Source organism: Salvelinus fontinalis, chromosome 5, assembly GCF_029448725.1.
Source record: "Salvelinus fontinalis isolate EN_2023a chromosome 5, ASM2944872v1, whole genome shotgun sequence".
Taxonomy (NCBI): domain Eukaryota; kingdom Metazoa; phylum Chordata; class Actinopteri; order Salmoniformes; family Salmonidae; genus Salvelinus; species Salvelinus fontinalis.
In genome coordinates, this window is record NC_074669.1 from 24,116,568 (window position 1) to 24,140,082 (window position 23,515).

A 23,515-nucleotide genomic window follows, 5' to 3' on the forward strand; every position below is an offset into this window, starting at 1 on the left:
GTTTTTACAGTTTTTTTCTAGATGAGTGTGTGCTTATTAGTAACTGGAATAAGTAGTTTCATAAATGTGTCAAGTGCAGCTTCAAGATGCTCTCGATGGTGCAGCTGTATAACTTTTCAGCCTCCTGAAGGGCTCTGTGTGTGTGCGTGTGTCCAGGGGGAGAGATGTTGGAGATGTTTTAAAGTGCTATAACTTGCACATTTTACTGCACCTTAATTAAATAGCCCCCCCCCCTCCTCTCCCCTCCTGCCATCCTCCCTTTCCCTTATTGCTCATATTACCTTCTGAGCTGCCTTTCCATCTAGAGAACAGGAATGGTATGAAACGAGGACTAGAGTTTAAGAATAAAAATAGGAATGGAATGGTGTGAAATTGGAATAGAAATAGAAAAGGAATGGTGTGAAATTGGAATAGAAATAGACAAGGAATGGTGTGAAATTGGAATAGAAATAGACAAGGAATGGTGTGGAATTGGAATAGAAATAGACAAGAAATGGTGTGAAATTGAAATAGAAATAGACAAGGAATGGTGTGGAATTGGAATAGAAATAGAGATAGACAAGGAATGGTGTGGAATTGGAATAGAAATAGACAAGGAATGGTGTGGAATTGAAATAGAAATAGACATGGAATGGTGTGAAATTGAAATAGAAATAGACAAGGAATGGTGAGGAATTGGAATAGAAATAGACATGGAATGGTGTGGAATTGGAATAGAAATAGACAAGGAATGGTGAGGAATTGAAATAGAAATAGACAAGGAATGGTGAGGAATTGGAATAGAAATAGACATGGAATGGTGTGGAATTGAAATAGACATGGAATGGTGTGGAATTGAAATAGAAATAGACATGGAATGGTGAGGAATTTGAATAGAAATAGACATGGAATGGTGTGGAATTGGAATAGAAATAGACAAGGAATGGTGTGGAATTGAAATAGAAATAGACATGGAATGGTGTGAAATTGAAATAGAAATGGACAAGGAATGGTGAGGAATTGGAATAGAAATAGACATGGAATGGTGTGGAATTGGAATAGAAATAGACAAGGAATGGTGAGGAATTGAAATAGAAATAGACAAGGAATGATGAGGAATTGGAATAGAAATAGACATGGAATGGTGTGGAATTGAAATAGAAATAGACATGGAATGGTGTGGAATTGAAATAGAAATAGACATGGAATGGTGAGAAATTGGAATAGAAATAGACATGGAATGGTGTGGAATTGGAATAGAAATAGACAAGGAATGGTGTGGAATTGAAATAGAAATAGACATGGAATGGTGTGGAATTTAAATAGAAATAGACAAGGAATGGTGAGAAATTGGAATAGAAATAGACATGAAATGGTGTGGAATTTAAATAGAAATAGACATGGAATGGTGAGGAATTGGAATAGAAATAGACATGGAATGGTGTGGAATTTAAATAGAAATAGACATGGAATGGTGAGGAATTTGAATAGAAATAGACAAGGAATGGTGTGGAATTGAAATAGAAATAGACATGGTGTAACGATACTCTAAATCCTCCTCCTCCTCAGACGAGGAGAGGAGAGAGGGATCTGAAGACCAATATGCAGCGAGGTATGATGACATGATTTATTGATTTAAACAAGACACGACATAGACAGAAAACGAACTATACTTGAATAACTACAAAACAACAAACGACGTAGACGCACCTGAACATAAGAACTTACGTATAACGAAGAACGCATGAAAACAGGAACAGACTACATAAACCGAACAAACAAAACCGAAACAGTCCCATGTGGCGTAACATCACACAGACACAGGAGACAACCACCCACCAACAAACAGTGTGAAAACACCTACCTTAATATGGCTCTCAATCAGAGGAAATGAAAACCACCTGCCTCTAATTGAGAGCCATATCAGGTCACCCTTAAACCAACATAGAAACAGAAAACATAGACTGCCCACCCAAACTCACGTCCTGACCAGCTAACACATACACAAACTAACAGAAAACAGGTCAGGAACGTGACACATGGAATGGTGTGGAATTGAAATAGACATGGAATGGTGTGGAATTGAAATAGAAATAGACATGGAATGGTGAGGAATTGGAATAGAAATAGACATGGAATGGTGTGGAATTGGAATAGAAATAGACAAGGAATGGTGTGGAATTGAAATAGAAATAGACATGGAATGGTGTGAAATTGAAATAGAAATGGACAAGACCCCCTTGAGTGTTACCAATGCCAGCCATCTCCTCTGTTTCTCTCTTGTTCTCCCTCTTTCTCACCCTCTTTCTCTGAGAGCAGGATTAGGGAGCCAAGCCTAACTTTACACATTCTCTCCCAGAACCCGAAAGCAAATAAAGCCTAACTTTACACATTCTCTTCCAGAACCTTCCAGAAAATCCCCTTCAGCTGTCCGTCCCCCATCACTCTACAGCAGATTAACTTTCTCTCTCTCTCTCTCTCTCTCTCTCTCTCTCTCTCTCTCTCTCTCTCTCTCTCTCTCTCTCTCTCTCTCTCTCTCTCTCTCTCTCTCTCTCTCTCTCTCTCTCTCTCTCTCTCTCTCTCTCTCTCTCTCTCTCTCTCTCTCTCTCTCTCTCTCTTCTCTCTCTCTCTCTCTAATTGCTTAAACATGTGTTGTGTGTTGTGTGTTGTGAGGCAGGGGGAATGTCTCTCAACTGTAAACCCTGCTCTGTGCACAGAGATAGATGGGCAATTCCACGACAACCAAATTACTCTTTGAAAAAACATTGATTTCAAAGTTTAACAAACCATACAACTCTACGCAGAAGGACTACTTTGAACAATTTACACAGCAAATTTCACAAAAACACATTTACTTGAAGAACTGTGCAGATGCAAAGTTTGGTAACAGAATTACGGTAAAATCTCCCCCAGTTTTGTTATGCAACCAAATTTTCCAAAAACTCTGTTAAATATCTGCACCGAATTAAGATTCTGCAGAAAGGATGGGGTGTCAGTTATGACATAACATCTTGAAAATAATATTTGGGTTATTAAATTACAGTAGGTGAAGTGGAATTACTGGTTGTGGAATTGGAATTCCGTAACGGAATTCCGGGAATGGAATTACATCATGGGTCTCTTATCTTTACTATACAGAAATGCATAATTTTGGATATGACTATCATTCTCTTCATGGTGATGTATCCTGAATATGTACACAATGGTAGAAATATGCAATGTCCTTCTTTTGCAAATGTGGGTATTGTTATACACACTGGCTATTATTGTAATGAACTCCAAATCTAGAACAATCATAAACGTGTATGTTTCACACGTTTGTGTGCACAGTCAGTGCAAGATAGTGTCAATGCAGATAGTCCGGGTTTAGAACTCTTATTGCCAAGGGGTAGAAGCTGTTCCGGAGCCTGTTGGTCCGAGAGCCGTGATGCTCCGGTACCATTTGCTCGATGGAAGCAGAGTGAATAAACAGAACAGCACAGCAGAGCACAGGTAGGGGGTGGCAGGTAGCCTAGCAGTTAAAAGCGTTGGGCCAGTAACCGTGTAGGCCGTCATTGTAAATAAGAATTTGTTCTTAACTGACTTGCCTAGTTAAATAAAGGTTAAATAAATACAAATAAGTTAAAAATCTCAAAGTTGCTGGTTCAAATCAAAGGCTGACTAGGTGAAAAATAAGTTGATGTGCCCTTGAGCAAGGCACTTAACCCTAATTGCTCCTGTAAGACACTCTAAAAAAAAAAATAGATAAAAAAAAATAGATAAGTGTCTGCTGAATACGTAAATAATTTAAAGTAAAGTAGTAAAGTTGATATGTACAGTAAAATACAGTACACTGTATTGTTCTCTATCGTACTCTACTGTGCTGTCCAAACCTGGAAAACATAGACGTCTATGATTGGTTCAGATTTGGTCCAGCCAGGGCGGACTGACCAAGTTTCAACTACTTTTCAACATCGATGGGCGTCCGGTGTCGGTTGGTGCTCACTGGGTGAGGATGCTTGTTACAGTAAATGGAAAGAGGGTAGGTGTCATGGTAGGTGTCAGTATGAGAGGTGACATTAACTGGGGAGAGAGAGAGAGTGGCAGAGAGTGAGAGGGTGGGGTTGTCCCGACAGTTTTCACGCTCTTACTTTGACCACAAGACAACAGAAAGTGAAAGAAAACAGTTATGAGCTGAACATAACAGTATGCCAGTGGAAGGGAGGACAGTAGCAGGTGACCCAACTGTGATTTCCCATTGTGGCCTTTTAAATTGCAGTAATTCCGTTAAAGATTTTGGGGTAATTCCATCACCGATTTGGTAACAGAATGACAAGTTTCAATCACTTAATAATTCATTAACAAACTTGATATCAGTAAAAACACTATAACTAATTGGTAGGTCTACCTTTACCTTTTACTTCTGTGAACTTTCATTATCCTCCTTCCTTATGAGGTAAATAAATATTTTCAAGATATGTGGGTTTTTGGTAACAGAATTGCAAGGCAGAAGGTCCTTTTTCTTAAACTTACAGAAGATAAATAATTTCTCCATAACTCAACATAAGTGTTGATATTAGTTGTCAGGGGTCTTCAACATTATTGTCTTTTGATGTATTTCTAATACCTTTTAAGACATTTTCTGGTAGATATTTTCTAAGACCCTTCTAAGATCTGTTTGACCAAAATTCAAAGCCTTTGATTATTCCACATTTTTAGACTGGAAAATTGTTGAGAAATGTATATATACATTTACATGAAAAGTATTATTTATTATTCTTGTCTTAGCTTTCATTTGACACCCAATTTGACATCCTTTTAGAAGGAAATGTCCAAATAGATTGAGAGAGGAGAGAGGAGAGAGAGAGAGAGAGAGAGAGAGAGAGAGAGAGAGAGAGAGAGAGAGAGAGAGAGAGAGAGAGAGAGAGAGAGAGAGAGAGAGAGAGAGAGAGAGAGATGGTAGGAAATGTAGCAAGGGAGCAGGTGAAAGCGACGAACCATAATAGTTCTAACAAGTGATCTGATATTCACTGAGTGTATAATAAATTAGGAACACCTTCCTAATATTGAGTTTCACCCCCTTTTGCCCTCAGAACAGCCGCAATTTGTCAGGAAATGGACTCTACAAGGTGACGAAAGCATTCCACATGGATGCTGGCTCATGTTGACTCCAATGTTTCCTCCCACAGTTGTGTCAAGTTGGCTGGATGTCCTTTGGGTGGTGGAACTTTCTTGATACACACGGGAAACTGTTGAGCGTGAAAAACCCAGCAGCGATGCAGTTCTTGACCCACTCAAACTGGTGCGCCTGGCACCTACTACCATACCCCGTTCAAAGGCACTTAAATCTTTTGTCTTGCCCATTCACCCTCTGAGTGGCACACATACACAATCCATGTCTCAATTGTCTCAAGGCTTCTTTAACCTGTCTATTCCTCTTCCTCTACACTGATTGAAGTGGATTTAACAAGTGACATCAATAATTGATGATGCCTTTCAACTGGATTTACCTGGTCAGTCTATGTCATGGAAAGAGCAGGTGTTCCTAATGTTTTGTACACTTAGTGTAGCATTTGCTTCATAAACATATCTGAATTCAGTCTAGAAACAGTTGATTTACAACCAGTGAGTTACATTTGGTATTGCTATTGGTATTGGTATTACATTTGGTATACATTGGTATTGAAAAACCCTAGACACACACACACTGTTTCAACTATTTCATCTCTAGCATATAAACTCAGAAACAGATACACTGTTTTATATAAACTCAGAAACAGATTCACTGTTTTATATAAACTCAGAAACAGATACACTGTTTTATATAAACTCAGAAACAGATACACTGTTTTATATAAACTCAGAAACAGATACACTGTTTTATATAAACTCAGAAACAGATACACTGTTTTATATAAACTCAGAAACAGATTCACTGTTTTATATAAACTCAGAAACAGATACACTGTTTTATATAAACTCAGAAACAGATTCACTGTTTTATATAAACTCAGAAACAGATACACTGTTTTATATAAACTCAGAAACAGATACACTGTTTTATATAAACTCAGAAACAGATTCACTGTTTTATATAAACTCAGAAACAGATACACTGTTTTATATAAACTCAGAAACAGATACACTGTTTTATATAAACTCAGAAACAGATACACTGTTTTATATAAACTCAGAAACAGATTCACTGTTTTATATAAACTCAGAAACAGATACACTGTTTTATATAAACTCAGAAACAGATTCACTGTTTTATATAAACTCAGAAACAGATTCACTGTTTTATATAAACTCAGAAACAGATTCACTGTTTTATATAAACTCTTTGAGTCTTTGAATCCATGTGGAGTACATTTCCTCCACAAACCAACTTCTTCCACTTTAGAAACACAGGCTGGTATGCACACACACATACATGCACATACACGCGCACACACACACTCTCACTCTCTTTCTTTGTGATGCTAAACTTGGACAAGCTGTCTGTTTTTATTCACTGGCCTGGTTTAGTGGCGTGGGGGTGAGGGAGGGAGGGATGAATCTAGAGAAAGAGAAGAGGAGATAGAGGGGGGCTATCAGGGGGAATGAAAGGGGGAGGAATGCGAGTGTGGAGGACTTGAAGAATGTACGATTGTGAATGGGCTTTGTCCTTACCCGAGTGTGTGCTGCAAGTGGGTGTGTGTGTCTGTGTGTGTGAGAGGGCGTCCGATGGTGATTTTTAAGTGGCAGGAGAACCTCAGGGATAAGACAGGGTACTACCTGCCACTCCCCCAACACATGCAGGGTTCTGGTGAACACAGTCTAGGCAGACAGTTTATAGACCCTCCTGTTCCTCTTGTATAATTCAGAGATAATATATAAATCAGCTTCTATACTGTCAGAGAGAATAGCAGCCCAGAGAGGGATTGAGACCGACAGACAGTAAACAGTTGAGCTCTAGTCCTTAATCCCATACTGGCTGTTGGACACATTACAGCATCTGCTGATTCGCATAGTTGGAAAGAGCATGCAGGAACATTGAAAATACACACACGCCACACGCACGCACACAGCAACCCAGGGCTGTTTGGGAGATTGCAGATGTTGCAGATGTTTGTTAGAAGACGTGTTCTTGGTGGAGAGATGCTGCAGTTCTGGAGCACTGTGTGTCTGTGTGTGTGTGTCTGTGTGTGTATTTGTGTGCCTGTGTGTTCATGTTCAGACTAGAGCTGGGGAACTATTCAAGGTTGGCATCTTTCTCAGAATATTAATTCCAGTCCCTCCCTCTCTCTCCTCTCCACTCTGACTTTTAATCCAGTTGGCTGCTCAGAAAGCAACAAACAGTGAAAGTAAATTCTAAGCAAATGTCTCTATAGCGACCAATCTTATTCTGTAAGGACCGACGCCAGAGACGAGAAGCAGGTATGGGGAGCTGACATTTAATTATGAACAGACAAAGAGCAAGACAGAAACAGCGTCAGAACACAGATACACAATAACAAACAACAATCAATGCAGCAGCGGGGAACAGAGCTGGGGAACTGACAAATATAGGGGAGGTAATAAACAGGTGATTGGGTGAGTCCAGTTGAGTCCAATATCGTTGATGCGCGTGACGAGGGAAGGCAGGTGTGTGTAAATGATGGTGGCAGGAGTGCGTAATGCAGGGCAGCCTGGCGCCCTCGAGCGCCAGGGGGGAAGAGCGGGAGCAGGCGTGACAGATTCCTTATTATTAACATTTCCTAATGTCACTGAATTAGCTGAATTTGAGATTTGAGGTAATGTGTGATTGTGTGTGCAGTCTGACCTGACGTCAGTCTCTGAATAGCATTAGAGTCCAGGGCAATTTGCCGATACTAACGTTAACGTCCTATAGCGGCTGTTAGCAATAACCCTTGTCTCTACCTCCCATCATGACTTACAGCATTACATTACAGCAGTTTTACCTAACTTTAACCCATTCAATCACATACATAACTTTAACCCTATACTCTATCTCCCCAGTATGACATCAGTGTGTGTGTGTGTGTGTGTGTGTGTGTGTGTGTGTGTGTGTGTGTGTGTGTGTGTGTGTGTGTGTGTGTGTGTGTGTGTGTGTGTGTGTGTGTGTGTGTGTGTGTAGGGGCACTCAGGAAAGGGTGGGAAACAGGAAAGGTAGTGTGAGTCGGATGTAGGTGTGTCTCACTTTGCTGTGAAACGTAATACCGTCCGCTTTCCAGCCTCCTACTCCTTATCCTACTCCCTCCTCCTCCCTTCTCCTCCTCCCCTCTCCTCCACCCCTCTACCTCGCTCTAACCCCACTTTGCCAGCCCCCTCTCCCTCTCCCTCGCTCAATCAGTGGAGTGATGGTGGTAGTGGGACCCTGTAGAGGGAGGAATGTGAGTAGTTTACTTGCAGGCTGGTAGGCCTAGTGTTAGCAAGGCGCCTGTTGGATGGGTGACTAATCTAACCATAGGTGGCTCACGGCACAACTGTAAACACACACTAACACACACACACCAAACAGATTTTGGGTTAATTGTTGTGAGTGGTGCTGTTTATTCTCCAGTAGACCAAACACAGTTGTGTTTACAGATCGGGTCGGAGACCCAGATCGGGTCAGATCGGGAAGTACGGTATTACATCTTTTTACGGGTCTACTTTAGACCAGGGCTCTCCAACCCTAGCTGTCCAGGAACAAGGTCGGAGAGCCCTGTTTTAGAGGACACACAGTGACTTGGCCCACGCACTACAGACAGACAGCAGTTCGAGTGGGAGTCATCAGGCTGATATGGGAAGAGGAGCTGTGTTTAAACTCATACGGACTACCGCTATGTTTACAGACCTCTTTCCTTCAAGAGAGAACATAAACCATTATTGTGTTGACTAGAGATGGTATATAATCTCTGTAATCTATGTGATATGCTATGTATACCCCCACTCTTTTCTTTTCTTGCTCTTCCATGGCTGTATTCTGTTACAGAGGTTTTAGTCTGAGAGAGGACGGGAGGCCTGCAGTGTTATGCCTGACATTTATTGTAAACACACACACACACACACACACACACACACACGCACGCACGCACGCACGCACGCACGCACACGCACACACGCACGCACACGCACACACACGCGCGCACACACACACACACACACCATTATTTACAGTTCTGTGCATTGATACAGGGCCACACTAACCTATAGAGCCTTCAAACTCAACTCTAGACGTTGAAGACAGTTTCACAGCGTTTTCTTTCTTCATTTCCCCCCTATAATCAGGGACTGATTTAGACTTTTATGTGTGTGCAACCAGGTAGAACAGACAACCAGGAGGCTCTGGACCTCGTAGGGTAAGAGTTGAATAACCCTGCTGTAGAGGGTCACGCATGTGGACATGATGTTTATAGTATACAGGACATTTCTTGTTTGGTATTGTGATATGGTGGTCTTATGGTTGAGTTGCTATGGGGCTAGGGTTGGGCCTATGCGGTTGTTATGGTATGGATTCCTTCTCTATTCAGAGCCTGTGTTCTGTTGTGTAGAAGGTGAGTTAGCTCCTGAGGCTTTAGCTCCAGTATTACAGCCTTACATAACTAGACTTAGCTCCTTGCATGTTGTCTACGCCAACCTTCATATAGGGCACCCAGACTTCCAAGAGTGTGAGTGCGTGTTTATAATCTAAGTGACATCATGCCCAGGCTGATGTGTTTCTCTTAAACAGCCACCTGGTCTCCGGCTGCTGGTTGTACTGGTTACGTGACAGCATACACAAGAGGACGGCATATGGCAAACACACACACACACACACACACACACATACACACACACACACACACACACACACAGTCACAGCTGGTGTTTGAGGCTACTGGTTGTATGGCTAGATGATAATGATACACTTGTGGGGTTTCTGAGGCCTCAGGGCTGTCATTAGATATGTTAGTGTAACAGACTGGACTGGCTGTGCGGGCAGCGTATTTGTGCTTGCCATATGCGGTGCCCTTTGTGCTTTCTGTAGCCAGTGTGTGTGATAGGAATAATGATGACGATTCACTTGAACTGTCCTCTGCTCCTCTGATCTTACTCCTCTGTCTGTGTGTGTGGGTGTCTGATCTTGCATGTGTCTTTCCTCCACAAACAGTTTTAGAGTGGTCTTGAACTCTTGATTATAATTCCAGGGTGTTTAGCTGTATGTTCTAAGTGTGGCTTTCAAGTTGACATTTCGAGTGTGTGTTCTGTGGAATTCTGTGTGTGGGCATCACACATAAACATCTGACAGCCCCTTCTGTCTCTCTCTCCAGTCTCTCCCTCTCTCTTCGCTTTGTCCCTACCATCCTTGACAGGGCCTCATCTCTCCATCTCTTCTCTTCACTGTCACACTGGCCCCTCTGGCCTCAATACTGACTCTCTCTCTCTCTGGGGGTGGGGAGATATTCACTGTTTTGGGGAACAATGGTTCTTTTGATGCGTCTGGGCTCTTTGTGCCGCTAACGAGCACTAATAGTCCTCGGGGTAGAGAGAGAGAGGGATGGAGGGGGAGAGATGGAGAGAGGGGAGATAGAGGGGGAGAGAGAGTTAGTTCCTCACTTCTTGTGTATCTCTCAGCTACTCCCGCCCTCCCGCCGTGTCATTGGCTGGTTATTTAGTTGACAGGAGACAAATGTTACAGAGGCTTTCTGGAGCTGTATATCAGACTTCGTGATTCTATTGTTTGGATGTAGTCTTATCCAGCAAGAGGCGGTTAAGAGGCTGTTATAAGGCTGTTAGTTCTTATCCTTCTCTCTGACACTCTCTCTATCCTGTTTACATACAGAGGGCTGGAGAGGAGAGGGTCACTGCTTAACTGGAGAACAATACTGAGGCCGTTCACACTATGGCCGGGATTTAACACCCATTGTCTTGATAGAAACAGAATCTCACACTTACTTCTTTGAGCACGCAAGCACACGCACACGCACACGCACACACACACACACACACACACACACACACACACACACACACACACACACACACACACACACACACACACACACACACACACACACACACACAGTCTTGTCTTATATCAATTCAATTAAATTTATTAATCTTATATCTCCCTCACTAACTTCAAGCATCGGCTGTCAGAGCAGCTTTCCGGTCGCTGCAGCTGTACATAGCCCATCTGTAAATAGCCCATCCATCCAACCAACTACCTACCCCATCCCCATATTTGTTTTAGTTTTTTTCTGCTCTTTTGCACACCAGTATTTCTACTTGCACATCCTCATCTGCACATCTATCACTCCAGTGTTAATTGCTAAATTGTAATTACTTCGCCACTATGGCCTATTTATTGCCTTACCTCCTTACTTAATTTACACATATACCGATTTTCTATTGTGTTATTGACTGTATGTTTGTTTATCCCATGTGTAACTCTGTGTTGTTGTTTTTGTCACACTGCTTTGCTTTATCTTGGCCAGGTCACAGTTTTAAATGAGAACTTGTTCTCAACTGGCCTACCTGGTTAAATTAAGCTGAAATAGAAAATAAAAAAATAAAATTGTACAACTAATCTTGTGGGGACACAACATTCAGTCCCATTCAAAATCCTATTTTCCCTGACCCCTAAACCTAACTCTAACCTTAACCCTAACCTTAACCTCAAAACCTAACCTTAACCCTAAACCTAACGCTAAACCTAACCTTAACTCCTAAACCAAATTCTAACCCTAACACTAATTCTAACCTTAATACTAAACCCCCTAGAAATAGCATTTGACCTTGTGGGGACTAACAAAATGTCCCCACAAGTACAGTTAAACATGTCCACACACACACACGCACGCACGTGCACACACACACACACACACACGCACGCACACGCACACGCACACACACAAAGAGAGAGAGAGAGAGAGAGAGAGAGAGAGAGAGAGAGAGAACCTTCGTTACAACACTGTATATATACATAATATGACATTTGTAATGTCTTTATTCTTTTGGAACTTCTGTGAGTGTAATGTTTATTGATCATTTTTATTGTTAATTTCACTTTTGTATATTATCTACCTCACTTGCTTTGGCAATGTTAACATATGTTTCCCATGCCAATAAAGCCCCTTGAATTTAATGGAATTGACAGGGGTAGCAGGCCCTGATCTCTAGCCCAGACAGAGACAGTACACTCTTCCCTTAGTGACAGCTGGCGGTCTGCTGCTCTGAGCCTCTGATATCGGGGCCTGGCGGTAAGGATGGGTAGAGGAAGGAGGAGGGTATGAGGAGAGGGGAACGAGTAGAGAAATAGAGGAATGGAGTGGGGGTGGGGGGAGTCATCAGCTTTCAAAGGGCCTCCAGCCCTACTTTCCAGACTAGGTCTTTGTCCTACAGGGTAATAATACCATTATAGCACCAGTAGAGGAACGCCCAGCTGGCCTGACAGACGGCTCTATTCTATATACTGTTCTTTATTCTCTATACTATAAAGCCCTGGGATCTGTGTGCTGCTGGGGTCCTATGGGGTCTCGGGTTTCCCTCCTAAAGCAGATATAACATGATGGAAGCAGTGTGCTGAACTGCCCAGTCTCCATGGGGTCTGGCACAGGAGCGGGTGGAAGATCAAATCATTTGATCTCTGAGCACAGCAGCTCTGCCTCAAAAGTGCCATGTTGGGTTCCCCCTCCTATGGAGAAAAAAACATTTTTTCCCCCCTTATGAAGAGAAGACTAAAGGCGTCTGCATGCTTCCCATCCAAAACAGTTCGGAACAGTTCGTGCATATATTATGACGACATTTTGTGACGTTTCGGTTCGTTTTTGTCTTTGGCAAGGATGTTTTTCGGCTGTTCATGCACACACAAAACATTTCTCGAGGCAAGCCGAAGTCATTACTAAAAGTCTACGATTGGTCAACTTTAGGGATTCTTCAATTAAGTGTGTGTTGTCATTCAAGGACAGACGAATCGTTTTCATGCACATTTTGTCTCTTGAGATATACTGCACCAAACAAAATCAATGACAGAAATTTAAGGACTGGCCTGATATCCATGATATCAAATGTATAGTTTTAACCATGTTTTGAGGCTATGCAGTGTTTGTTAACATTTACATTGTTTACAAACATTGTGGTAAAACAAGCTTATATCTTGGGTTCTTATCTGGTAAGACAGTTGATCTATGCTAATGAGACATTTCTAAGTTATATTCTTCAAGAATCAATGGGTATGTGTCATTAATTTATAAGTCCAAAAATTGATGTAGCAAAAATTGATGTAGGATTATAGCATTAAGGCTTAGAGGTCAGGGGTAAGGGAAGCTGGAGCAAGGACCTCAGAGGCTGTCTTTTGCAGGTGCCTGTCTGTAAAGACCCCTGGCCCGGAGGCTGTCCTATCAGGTGCCTGTGTGTAAAAGGCCGGTGGTTTATTGGTGTGAATAAAATCTCTCAGAGCAAGCACCCCGCACCCCCTGCCCTGCCTAGCCCTAAACCTGCCTAGCCCTAACCCTGCCTAGCCCTAACCCTGGCTAGCCCTAACCCTGGCTAGCCCTAACCCTGGCTAGCCCTAACCCTGCCTAGCCCTAACCCTGCCTAGCCCTAACCCTGCCTAGCCCTAACCCTGGCTAGCCCTAAACCTGCCTAGCCCTAACCCTGCCTAGCCCTAACCCTGCCTAGCTGGCTGCCCTTTCACTGCAGGAGAAAAGAGGCCATTCACACTGTACAGTGCTCTGCTGATGCAGCAGCTTGTCTCTCTCTGTGTGTGTGTTTGTGTATGTGTGAGTGACATCAGCAGCTTGCACAGACAAAACTCTCTCAAACACACATCAGCTATGGAGTAGAATTGAAAAGTAGAATTGAAAATGAGAGCAGAGAGAGTAGAGGAGAGGGAGAGGAGAGGTTAGGAGAAGGAAGGAGAGGAGAAGAGAGGAGAGGAGAGATTGTAGCTGCTATGCTAAAGCTGTTCAAGTCATTGGTAGTACAGTATTTCAGGCTTGCACTGATCTCATGTGAGGGTTCTCTCCTAACCCTTAACCCCTGACTCCGTATCCTGACCTCTAACCTTGCAAAGTGGAATAGGGTCCACACATACCGTACCTTAATGCCCATGTAGCACACACACACACACACACACACACACACACACACACACACACACACACACACACACACACACACACACACACACACACACACACACACACACACACACACACACACACACACACACACCAGTCACCAAGTGCAGGGCCATATTTAACACAACATTCTCTCTAAATGACTGGACAGTGGAGTATCTGTCTTTCTCTCTGTCACTTGACTGAATGCTATTAATGCATCAATGCTGGTAACAGCCAAGCTGCTAAACAAACATGTTGTAAATAATAGGACAGTGTGTATGGGCATGGGAACCCCCACTAATTATCCTCCACCAGCCTCCTAGCCGTTCTCAGAGGTCCAGTCTCTCTCTCTCTCTCACACACACACACACACACACACACACACACACACACACACACACACACACACACACACACACACACACACACACACACACACACACACACACTGGCATTGACCGGTCAGAACAATGCCGCCGGGCTAGCGGAACTGGTGCCCAGCCACCCATTCTTCACACAGCTCCTCCTCCTGCCACACACACACACACGCACGCACACACGCACTCTCACACACAGATACATGCACACACGTACAAACAGCTTATCAGAGCAGACCAGCGACCAGGCCCCCAACTGCCCTGGGCTCAGATAGGTCCTGATAACGCAGTTAATGGACCAGACACACTAGAGCTGTGGTACCTGTGTGAATCGGGTTGCTAGGGAGTTTTAACCCTTTGTTCTAATCCGGAACTGGAGCTTAGCTAACGATTGGATTAGCAGACCTTTATTATGTCATCAGTAAGGAGCAGATAGAATGTTCACTTCCTCAGAAAGTTGTCAGGTAGCCTCCTGAACGCTTTCACCCCCTCCTTTTCGACCTCTCCCTCTATCTCTCTCCCTGTCCTTTCCCTCCCTTTTTCTCCCCAGTCTGTCCAGCTTTCTCTCAAAGAGCCTTGTCACGAGTACACACGCACGCCAGGGATGCTGTGGTGCTGTTTGTTCACCCGCACCCACCTGCAATTGCTAACAACCCGTCCCCAACCGCCAGACTATTTGTGATAAAGTGACGATCTGAGGCCCGCACCTGACCCTAAACCACTAATATAGAAAATGCGCTGTAGGCTACAGTCAGAGACGGCGGAATGAGTCTTTGACAGGGGCTTCAGATGATGTTGTTGTCATTGTTGTTGTTGTTGTTGTTGTTGTGGCCTGATTTAGAGACAGTATGTTTCTGCTCATATTTTCTCATTTCTAATAGTCAACTTGTCTAGAATTAGATACATGCAGCTTCTCTTCTTTCATTATATGTAGCCCTGGAAGACAAAGTAAATGAATCAGTAGAATGAACGCTTCAATCTACTTGACATCGGTAAAGTTTTCTCTGTCAGCTGGATGAGCTTTTTGTAGTGTTGTTTTTGATTAACTTCACCTCTGATTCAGAGGGGTTGGGTTAAATGCGGAAGACACATTTCTGTTAAATGCATTCAGTTGTGCAACTGGCTAATTAGCCTCTTTTCACTTTCGCAGAGCAAAGAAGCTTAGGGACCGGCGAAAGCAACAACAAAAAGATTGAAAAAAAATATTCTGTGCAAAATCAGTTTGACCGGTTGTAAGGAAGTAGAAAGCTGGGAAGACGACCCATTATTTTTCTGATGAGATTTCAGTGGGCTTTCGATGCATATTTTATGTGGTTGAAATACTATCAGCGTTTATGATGCTGATAAAGATAGCACCTCAACAGGCGGTATCTAACTGAGCATTCACATTCTTTCAAGATGTTCCTGAGTAAAACAGTAGGTCTGTCCAGATGTCAGTTTCCATTTAACCCATCTGAACAGCAGACATCTTGAACTTCCCTATTTGCAGTCCCCATCTTGTGACTGTTAAATGTGTATATCGCCTCACAATCATCACTGCTATCATCCTTTTTTACCACTTCGTCAGATCTTTCCCAAACTTTTCTCCCATCTCTTTATTTTCAACTCTCCATTTCTCCATTTAAACTCCGACATTGTCCTCTTTGCCTCTGTGGATTGATGTGAACTTTTCCCAAAAGCATTTGGCTATTGGCGTGTAGGCTATTTGGTGTGCGTACAGTTAGGCCCTGAAGTTTGGCCTTACGCGCTAATGCCAGATAGCCTAACATAATGAAAGACAAACCTCAAAGTAGCCTACAGATATAAATTGCACAAGAATGATACATTTATGGATTTTTTAAGGCATTGTTTATTCAACTCTTTATTCAACCTGCCCTTCATCCACACAATATTTAATGACCCTAAACTCGCCCTTCATCCACACAATATTTAATGACCCTAAACTCGCCCTTCATCCACACAATATTTAATGACCCTAAACTCGCCCTTCATCCACACAATATTTAATGACCCTAAACTCGCCCTTCATCCACACAATATTTAATGACCCTAAACTCGCCCTTCATCCACACAATATTTAATGACTCTAAACTCGCCCTTCATCCACACAATATTTAATGACCCTAAACCCGCCCCGTGGATATAACCGCTGGGACTGCGGGTTATGAGTCAACCCGCGCATCACTAATGTACGTGCGCACACACACGCACGTACACAGAGTTGCATGCACACTAATGCTGAGCTGATCCATCTTCATGCAGAGGAGAGACAGAAAAGGAGGAGGAGGAGGAGGAGAAGAGGAGGAGGATTGTAGCTTTAATAGACTAGCAGGGCGAACAGGGTCAAACCCTTTAGTCTCTTCCCCTTCCCCTCTATCCTTGACCCCTGGCCCCCTGTCTCCGCAGTCAGGGCTGGTATGACTGAGACAGCAAGACACAAGAGGAAATCCTCTGTTTAGAGCAGATCACAATGCTTCTTCCTCTCCTCTACACCTCCCATCATTCACCCCCTCCCACCCTCCCCCCCTAGTCTTCGGGGTGTAGTTCTAATCCTGCCTGTGTCTAAAGCCCTGTATAGTGCCACTAGAGTTTCAGAGAGGAATCGGTCCTCTAATTGGCAGTGGCAAAATTAACCACAAAGCCAATCAAACAGGCGCCAGCTGTAATCTCTCTCATACACGCTCACTCACACACACACGCATGCATGTACACACGCACACGCACGTGCACACGCACGCGCGCGCACACACACACACACACACACACACACACACACACACACACACACACACACACACACACACACACACACGCACAGGCCTGTGGTTGGTAATTGCTCATATTGTTGTCAGTAGATTAAAAGTTGGATATTGGAAATATATTGTGTGTAAACAGCATTCTTCCCCTCTCCCTCTCCCGTTCTCTTACTGTGCTCTCTCTCTCTCTCTCTCTCTCTCTTTCTCTCTCTCTCTCTCACGCATGTTCTGCGGTTTCTCTCTCAGTCTAGAGGAGAGAAGTGCGTACCAGAATCCGATAAGACTAATAGAAACTTTCCACTGAGCACAACCACGACTCTGCTCGTAAAACCACCCACGTCCCTCTTCCCTCCTCCCTCCATTCTCTCCTCTGTCTCTCTCTCCCTCCTTCTCCCATATCTCTGGATGTGACCCCATGAAAGATCTTTATTTAATTCACTCAAGTCCAGCTGGGCTCTCGCCAGCAGCCCTGCCCACCTCTTTCTTTCTTTCTTTCTTTTCGCCTCTCCCTCGCCCTCTCTCTCACTCACTTTGGGGGGGATGGTATGAAGAGAATGCCTACATACCAGGCTGCTCTCATAGAGATGGCATGGTGGGCAGGATAATACAGGACTGGCATCTCAACCAGATCGCTCAAGATTGACTTCGAAACTGGATGTCTGTCCATGTCCTGAGAACGTCAGGAAATGTCTTCAGAACCGGCCACTATTTATTTATTTTATTTATGGGGAACAATGCACATTAACACCAATAATGCAACATCCATGTAAACGTGCCGGGGTTAGCCAAAAGATCATTTGCACCCGTAGTCCCTGGGCAGGTAAGGGCTTTTAAACAGCCATTATACAAATACTCACTAAAACAATACAAAATACAAATACATTACATACAATAATATATAATTCTAAACAACAACAACAACACTATCATCAGCTGTTGTCTTACATATGAGGAACCACAGATACAGTAACTCATGTGTGAAGAGAGCACGACAAAACCTATTCCCCTCAGGAGACTGAAAAGATTTGGCAATGGTCCTCAGACCTCAAAAGGTTCTACAGTTGCACCATCGAGAGCATCCTGACTGGTTGCATCACTGCCTGGTATGGCAACTGCTCGGCCTCCGATCGCAAGGCACTACAGAGGGTAGTGCGTACAGCCCAGTACGTCAGTGGGGCCAAGCTTCCTGCCATCCAGGACCTTTATACTAGGCGTGTCAGAGGAAGGCCCTAAAAATGTTCAAAGACTCCAGCCCCCCTTTATGCTGCTGCTACTCTCTGTTGTTATCTATGCGCAAGTCACTTTAATAACTCTACCCACATGTATATATTACCTCAATTACCTCGACTAACCAGTGCCCCCGTACTCTGTACCGGTACCCCCTGTATATAGCCTCGTTACTGTTATTATACTGCTGTTCTTTAATTATTTTAACTTTTATTTCTTATTTCTTTTAGGTATTTTTCTTAAAACTGCATTGTTGGTAAATGGCTTGTAAGTAAGCATTTCACTGTAAGGTTGTATTCGGCGCATGTGACAAATAACATTTGATTTGATGTGTAAAGGTTTGGATAGATTTGAGCCAATTTAAATGTAAAAATACAATAATCAGTGCAGCTTGTCAAGTCCACGGGTATTGCATTCCAGTATATTGTAGCGCTAACAGAGAAGGCCGATTGACCGATTTGACTGTGTCAAAAAAGGGACAACGCAATTGTCACGATCGTTGCAATAAATATCGGACCAAGGCGCAGCGGATGTTGAGTTCCACCAAATGTAATGATAAAGTGAAACTTAGCAAAGACAAAAAACAAATAAACAATAAACTAACAACGAACCGTGACTACAGAGGTGCTACGTGCACTAACTTAAAACAATATCCCATAAACACAGGTGGGAAAAAGGCTACTTAAATATGATCCCCAATTAGAGACAACGTCAGAATCTGAAGTTAAATTGATAAAACGTTGATATCTTGTTGGGCATCTACTGGGCAGAGAGAGGGCGAAGGGAGAGAGTGAGGGAGTGGATACAGCACGGACAGAGAGCCTTTTATAAACCGGCATTCAAGGCAGAGAGGAGTGTCCGACATCAGCCTCTCTCTCTCTCTCCTCTTTATCCAACTGTTGCCCCCCCCCTCTGTCTCTCTCTCTCTTTCTCTTTCTCTCTCTCTCTCTCTCTCTCCTCATCTGTTTTTTTTGTGTGTCACCCTCTTGAGCTTCCCAGCTCTTTGAGTGGTTTAGGTAGGTTAGTGGAGGTCAGCACAGTATGTGTGTGTGTGTGTGTGTGTGTGTGTGTGTGTGTGTGTGTGTGTGTGTGTGTGTGTGTGTGTGTGTGTGTGTGTGTGTGTTTCCCACGTTTGTTAAGCCCATGACCTCCTTTCACTCCTCCTCATTAGCATGTGAATCCCCCCTCCCGCCGAGGACCCAGCGAGTATGAAGGGAGAGAGAAAGAGAGAGAAAGAGGGAGAGAGTCCTCAGAATGGGTTTGGCTGTTTACCATATGGATCTCTGGAAGTCTTACAGGGTGTGTGTATTGAAAGTAGGCTCAACAGAGCGTTCAGATAACTATCTACATGGGTGACAGAGACCTTGCCTGGCTACCCAGACTTCTTGCTTCGACCAAACGCTATGCCACGCCCATGGATGTTAGTTTCTTCTCTGCAATGAGTCTGGACCTGAGTGTAGGTTGGCATCTATTGTCATGAATCTTGCCCTGGAGGCAGCTCTGTATAGTGGTCACTAAACCTAACCCTAACCATAAACCGAACCACTAAACCTAACCCTAACTACACTGCTAACCGTAATACATAACAATAACCTTAAATTAGGACCAAAAAGCACATTTTTGTTTCAATTAATTTTTACTACTTAGACAACTTTTTCTTTGCAGCTGGCCCATCTAGCAGAAATCGCTCGGTTCTGCCTTCAGGGCAAGATTCATGACAATAACCATCAACCTGCTATCTGAGTACCTCCCCGACCCTTCACCGATTGCGAACACGTTTGGGGCCGTCTGATTGGTCCAGAAACCGATGGGTTGGGCCAGAGCCAGAACACACGTGGGTAAAGCAGTAGTTTGAAAATGAATCATTGTCTTTGATCGCTGATGACTTTGTTTTGTACAACGCCACTCGTCACCACAAACAACTTCAATGATGGCGGTCTCAGACTAAAGTGTGTAGCGAATGACAGAGAATTTTAGTGTGAGTCGTCAGGCTGAGAGACCCCCGCGCTCAGTCTCTCTCTCCTCAGTCTCTCTCTCTCCCCATTCTCTCTCTCCCCAGTCTCCAGCCACAGTTGCTGTGTGTTTTTGCAGGTGAACTCTCTGTGTACTGCCCTGTGCCATTCAGCTGACTATAGAGACAAAGAGTGGAGGGAGAGAAAGAAAGAGGGAGGGAGAAGGAAGGAAAGTCGACACATATAACTGACAGAGTAGACTGACGCAGTACAGTACAAAGTCAACAGGAGGTTGTTGACAATATAAACAAAGGGTTTAATGAATGTCCTGCTAACCACTAATCAGCATACACAGTGTACCAGAGTAGGTTTCTCTCCACAGGTCACAGGTAAGTTGACTGTGTGTGTTGCGTGCTCAGGTGTGTGTAGTCTGAGAGTTGTCCCAGGTGTGTGTTGACCTGTGTGTGTGTGTGTGTGTGTGTGTGCAGTCATGCTGCCAAGCCTGGTTCTCCACCGGTCCTCAGTGCGTCCATACCAGCGTGGATTCTACTGCAGCGACGTCAGTCTGCGTTACTCCTACAAGAACTCCACCATCCCCTCATCCGTCCTCACTGCTGTGGGGCTCATTGTGCCCATTGTGGCCGTAAGTCTGCCCTACCACAGAGCACTCTGCCTGGGGAAGGCTGGGAGGAGAGAGGGGGTATGCCTGGAGGTCTAGAGGTCTGCATGGTCAACTGGGTCAGACAGAGTGACCATATTAGATTAAAGATTTAAACAGTGGGTTAAGTTTGGAGTTAACTGGGTGGTGATTAAATCACTCCAACAACCGTCACTCTTCTAGACTCAGACGACCATGTTGGACCAACCTCTGTTTCTCTCTCCTCCTTTGCTATCCCATGTTCCCCTGGTGCAACCCGCCCCCTTCCTCGACCTTCCGTTTGTGTCCATGTCACTAACCTTATGTCTCTCTCCCCCTCTCCCTATCTTCCTCTTTCTCTCTCTCTCTCTCGTCTGTCTCCCCCCCCCCCCCCCCTCTCTATCTCTTCCACCTCTCTCTCTCTGTGCAGCTGGCCTGCCCTTCCTGATAATAGAGTCTAGCACCATACGGCCGTACCAGAGAGGTTTTTACTGTTCTGACGAGTCCATCCGGTACCCATATAAAAATGGAGACACTATCAGCGATGCTGTGCTCTGTGCTGCTGGCATTCTTATTGCCATCCTCTCTGTAAGTCCACCTCTCTTACTATCACTCCTTTCCCTCACTTCATACTCACATACTCATCCCGCCATGTCTCTGTCTGTCTCTGTCTGTCTCTGTCTCTCTGTCTCTCTGTCTCTCTGTCTGTCTGTCTGTCTGTCTGTCTGTCTGTCTGTCTGTCTGTCTGTCTGTCTGTCTGTCTGTCTGTGTGTGTGTGTGTGTGTGTGTGTGTGTGTGTGTGTGTGTGTGTGTGTGTGTGTGCTTGTGCGTTTGAACCACACACATACACTCCTGGTTTGAGCTGTTGATGTGATACACGACATTCCCATGCCTCTTGTTGCCCCCAGTGCCCTCGCTCACCACACACACACACACACACACACACACACACACACACACACACACACACACACACACACACACACACACACACACACACACACACACACACACACACACACACCATACACACACACACACACCCTGCTCTGAGTCCTAGCCCCCTCTACTATATGAGACCCTAGACTGTGCTCTGTTGGCGTCTGCCCTCATGGTGGTACAATCTAGCTACCAGCTCAGCGCTTCAGCTTATTCAAACCAGTAGTGTGTGTGTGTGTGTGTGTGTGTGTGTGTGTGTGTGTGTGTGTGTGTGTGTGTGTGTGTGTGTGTGTGTATGGTGTGTGTGTGTGTGTGCGTGCGTGTGTGTGTGTGTTCTCACAGCTCATGATGTGGGTAAGCTGGTGGATTCCACACATCTGTATATCATTAGTGGTGTCTCCTGTGATTCTGACACCAATCCTACTCGGACACACGCATGCAGACACTCTCTCACACACACACACACACACACACACACACACACACACACACACACACACACACACACACACACACACACACACACACACACACACACACACACACACACACACACACACACACACACACACACACACACACACACACACACACACACACTTTCCTAGCATGGCCTCTTGGCTGTGTTTTCCCCAGGGAAACCCCCTCCTCTCCACCCTCCTCTCCCCTCTTCTCTCCCTCCATCTCCCGCTGCCATCTCTGACAGATTCTGTCTGCACAGTGGGATGAGATAGGTAGCGTGGAGAGTGATGGAGAGAGGGAGGGAGAGATACAGAGAGAGAGAGAGATAGAGAGAGAGAGAGAGAGAGAGAGAGAGAGAGAGAGAGAGAGAGAGAGAGAGAGAGAGAGAGAGAGAGAGAGAGAGAGAGAGAGAGAGAGATGGATTCATATTAGTATATGGGGAGAATGTTGAGGTACAGTAGATCTCTAGCTGTCTCAGAGGAAAGGAGAGATATAGTGAGAGGAGAGGGTGGGTGGTTGTTGCACAGAGGGCTGTGTGGACATTCAGAGATCCATGGGGTCCGCAAATGCGATGGCGTACCCCTGTGTCTCTTGGGGGGCGGGGGGGCTAGGCTGTACCCCACCACAGCCCAGCCCTGCTAGAACAGTTCAGCTCTAGTGTTACAACATCACTGCAGGATTGTATGAGACGGTGTTAACCCACAGAGCTAAGGCCAGACCCATAGATATAAGCTGTGTTATCTCTATCTGTCTCTGTTAGAGGTGTCATCTGTCCATCTCATCCCCTCCTCCTCCCCTCCATCAGCTCCTCGGTCATTAAAGCCTCGTCATTAGTTATCATACCAGTGGTGCCTGAGGGAACGTCAGGCCATGCTCATCTCTCCATCTGTCTATTATCTATTCATCATCCTCACTGTCTCTGTCTCTCCATCCTCCCTGTTATATCCATGTCTTCACTTACTCAACATGAGAATGATTAATGATAGATTGTCACTGTGTCCATGCATGCGTGTTTGACCTAACAGCATGAGAGTTGACAGTATCACTCATCGGAGCCTCATCAACAGTTTGTTTGTAAGGTTCAATTCTTTCCACCTTTTCATTGCAAATCCTCTCCTCTCCTTTCCTACTCTTC

General features: G+C 44.3%; 1 protein-coding gene across 2 annotated transcripts in view; it reads left to right on the forward strand.

Annotated features, from left to right (window-relative positions):
- plpp3 (phospholipid phosphatase 3) overlaps positions 1–23,515 on the forward strand; it is a 42,647-nt gene that overhangs the window by 4,093 nt on the left and 15,039 nt on the right. Inside the window, exon 2 of one of the 2 annotated variants that reach the window (XM_055922924.1) lies at positions 20,831–20,985. In XM_055922924.1, coding sequence (XP_055778899.1) covers positions 20,831–20,985 — 155 coding nt within the window. Of the gene's footprint in view, positions 1–20,830; positions 20,986–21,409; positions 21,568–23,515 lie in introns of both variants that reach the window. The other variant, XM_055922923.1, reaches the window with a different exon arrangement.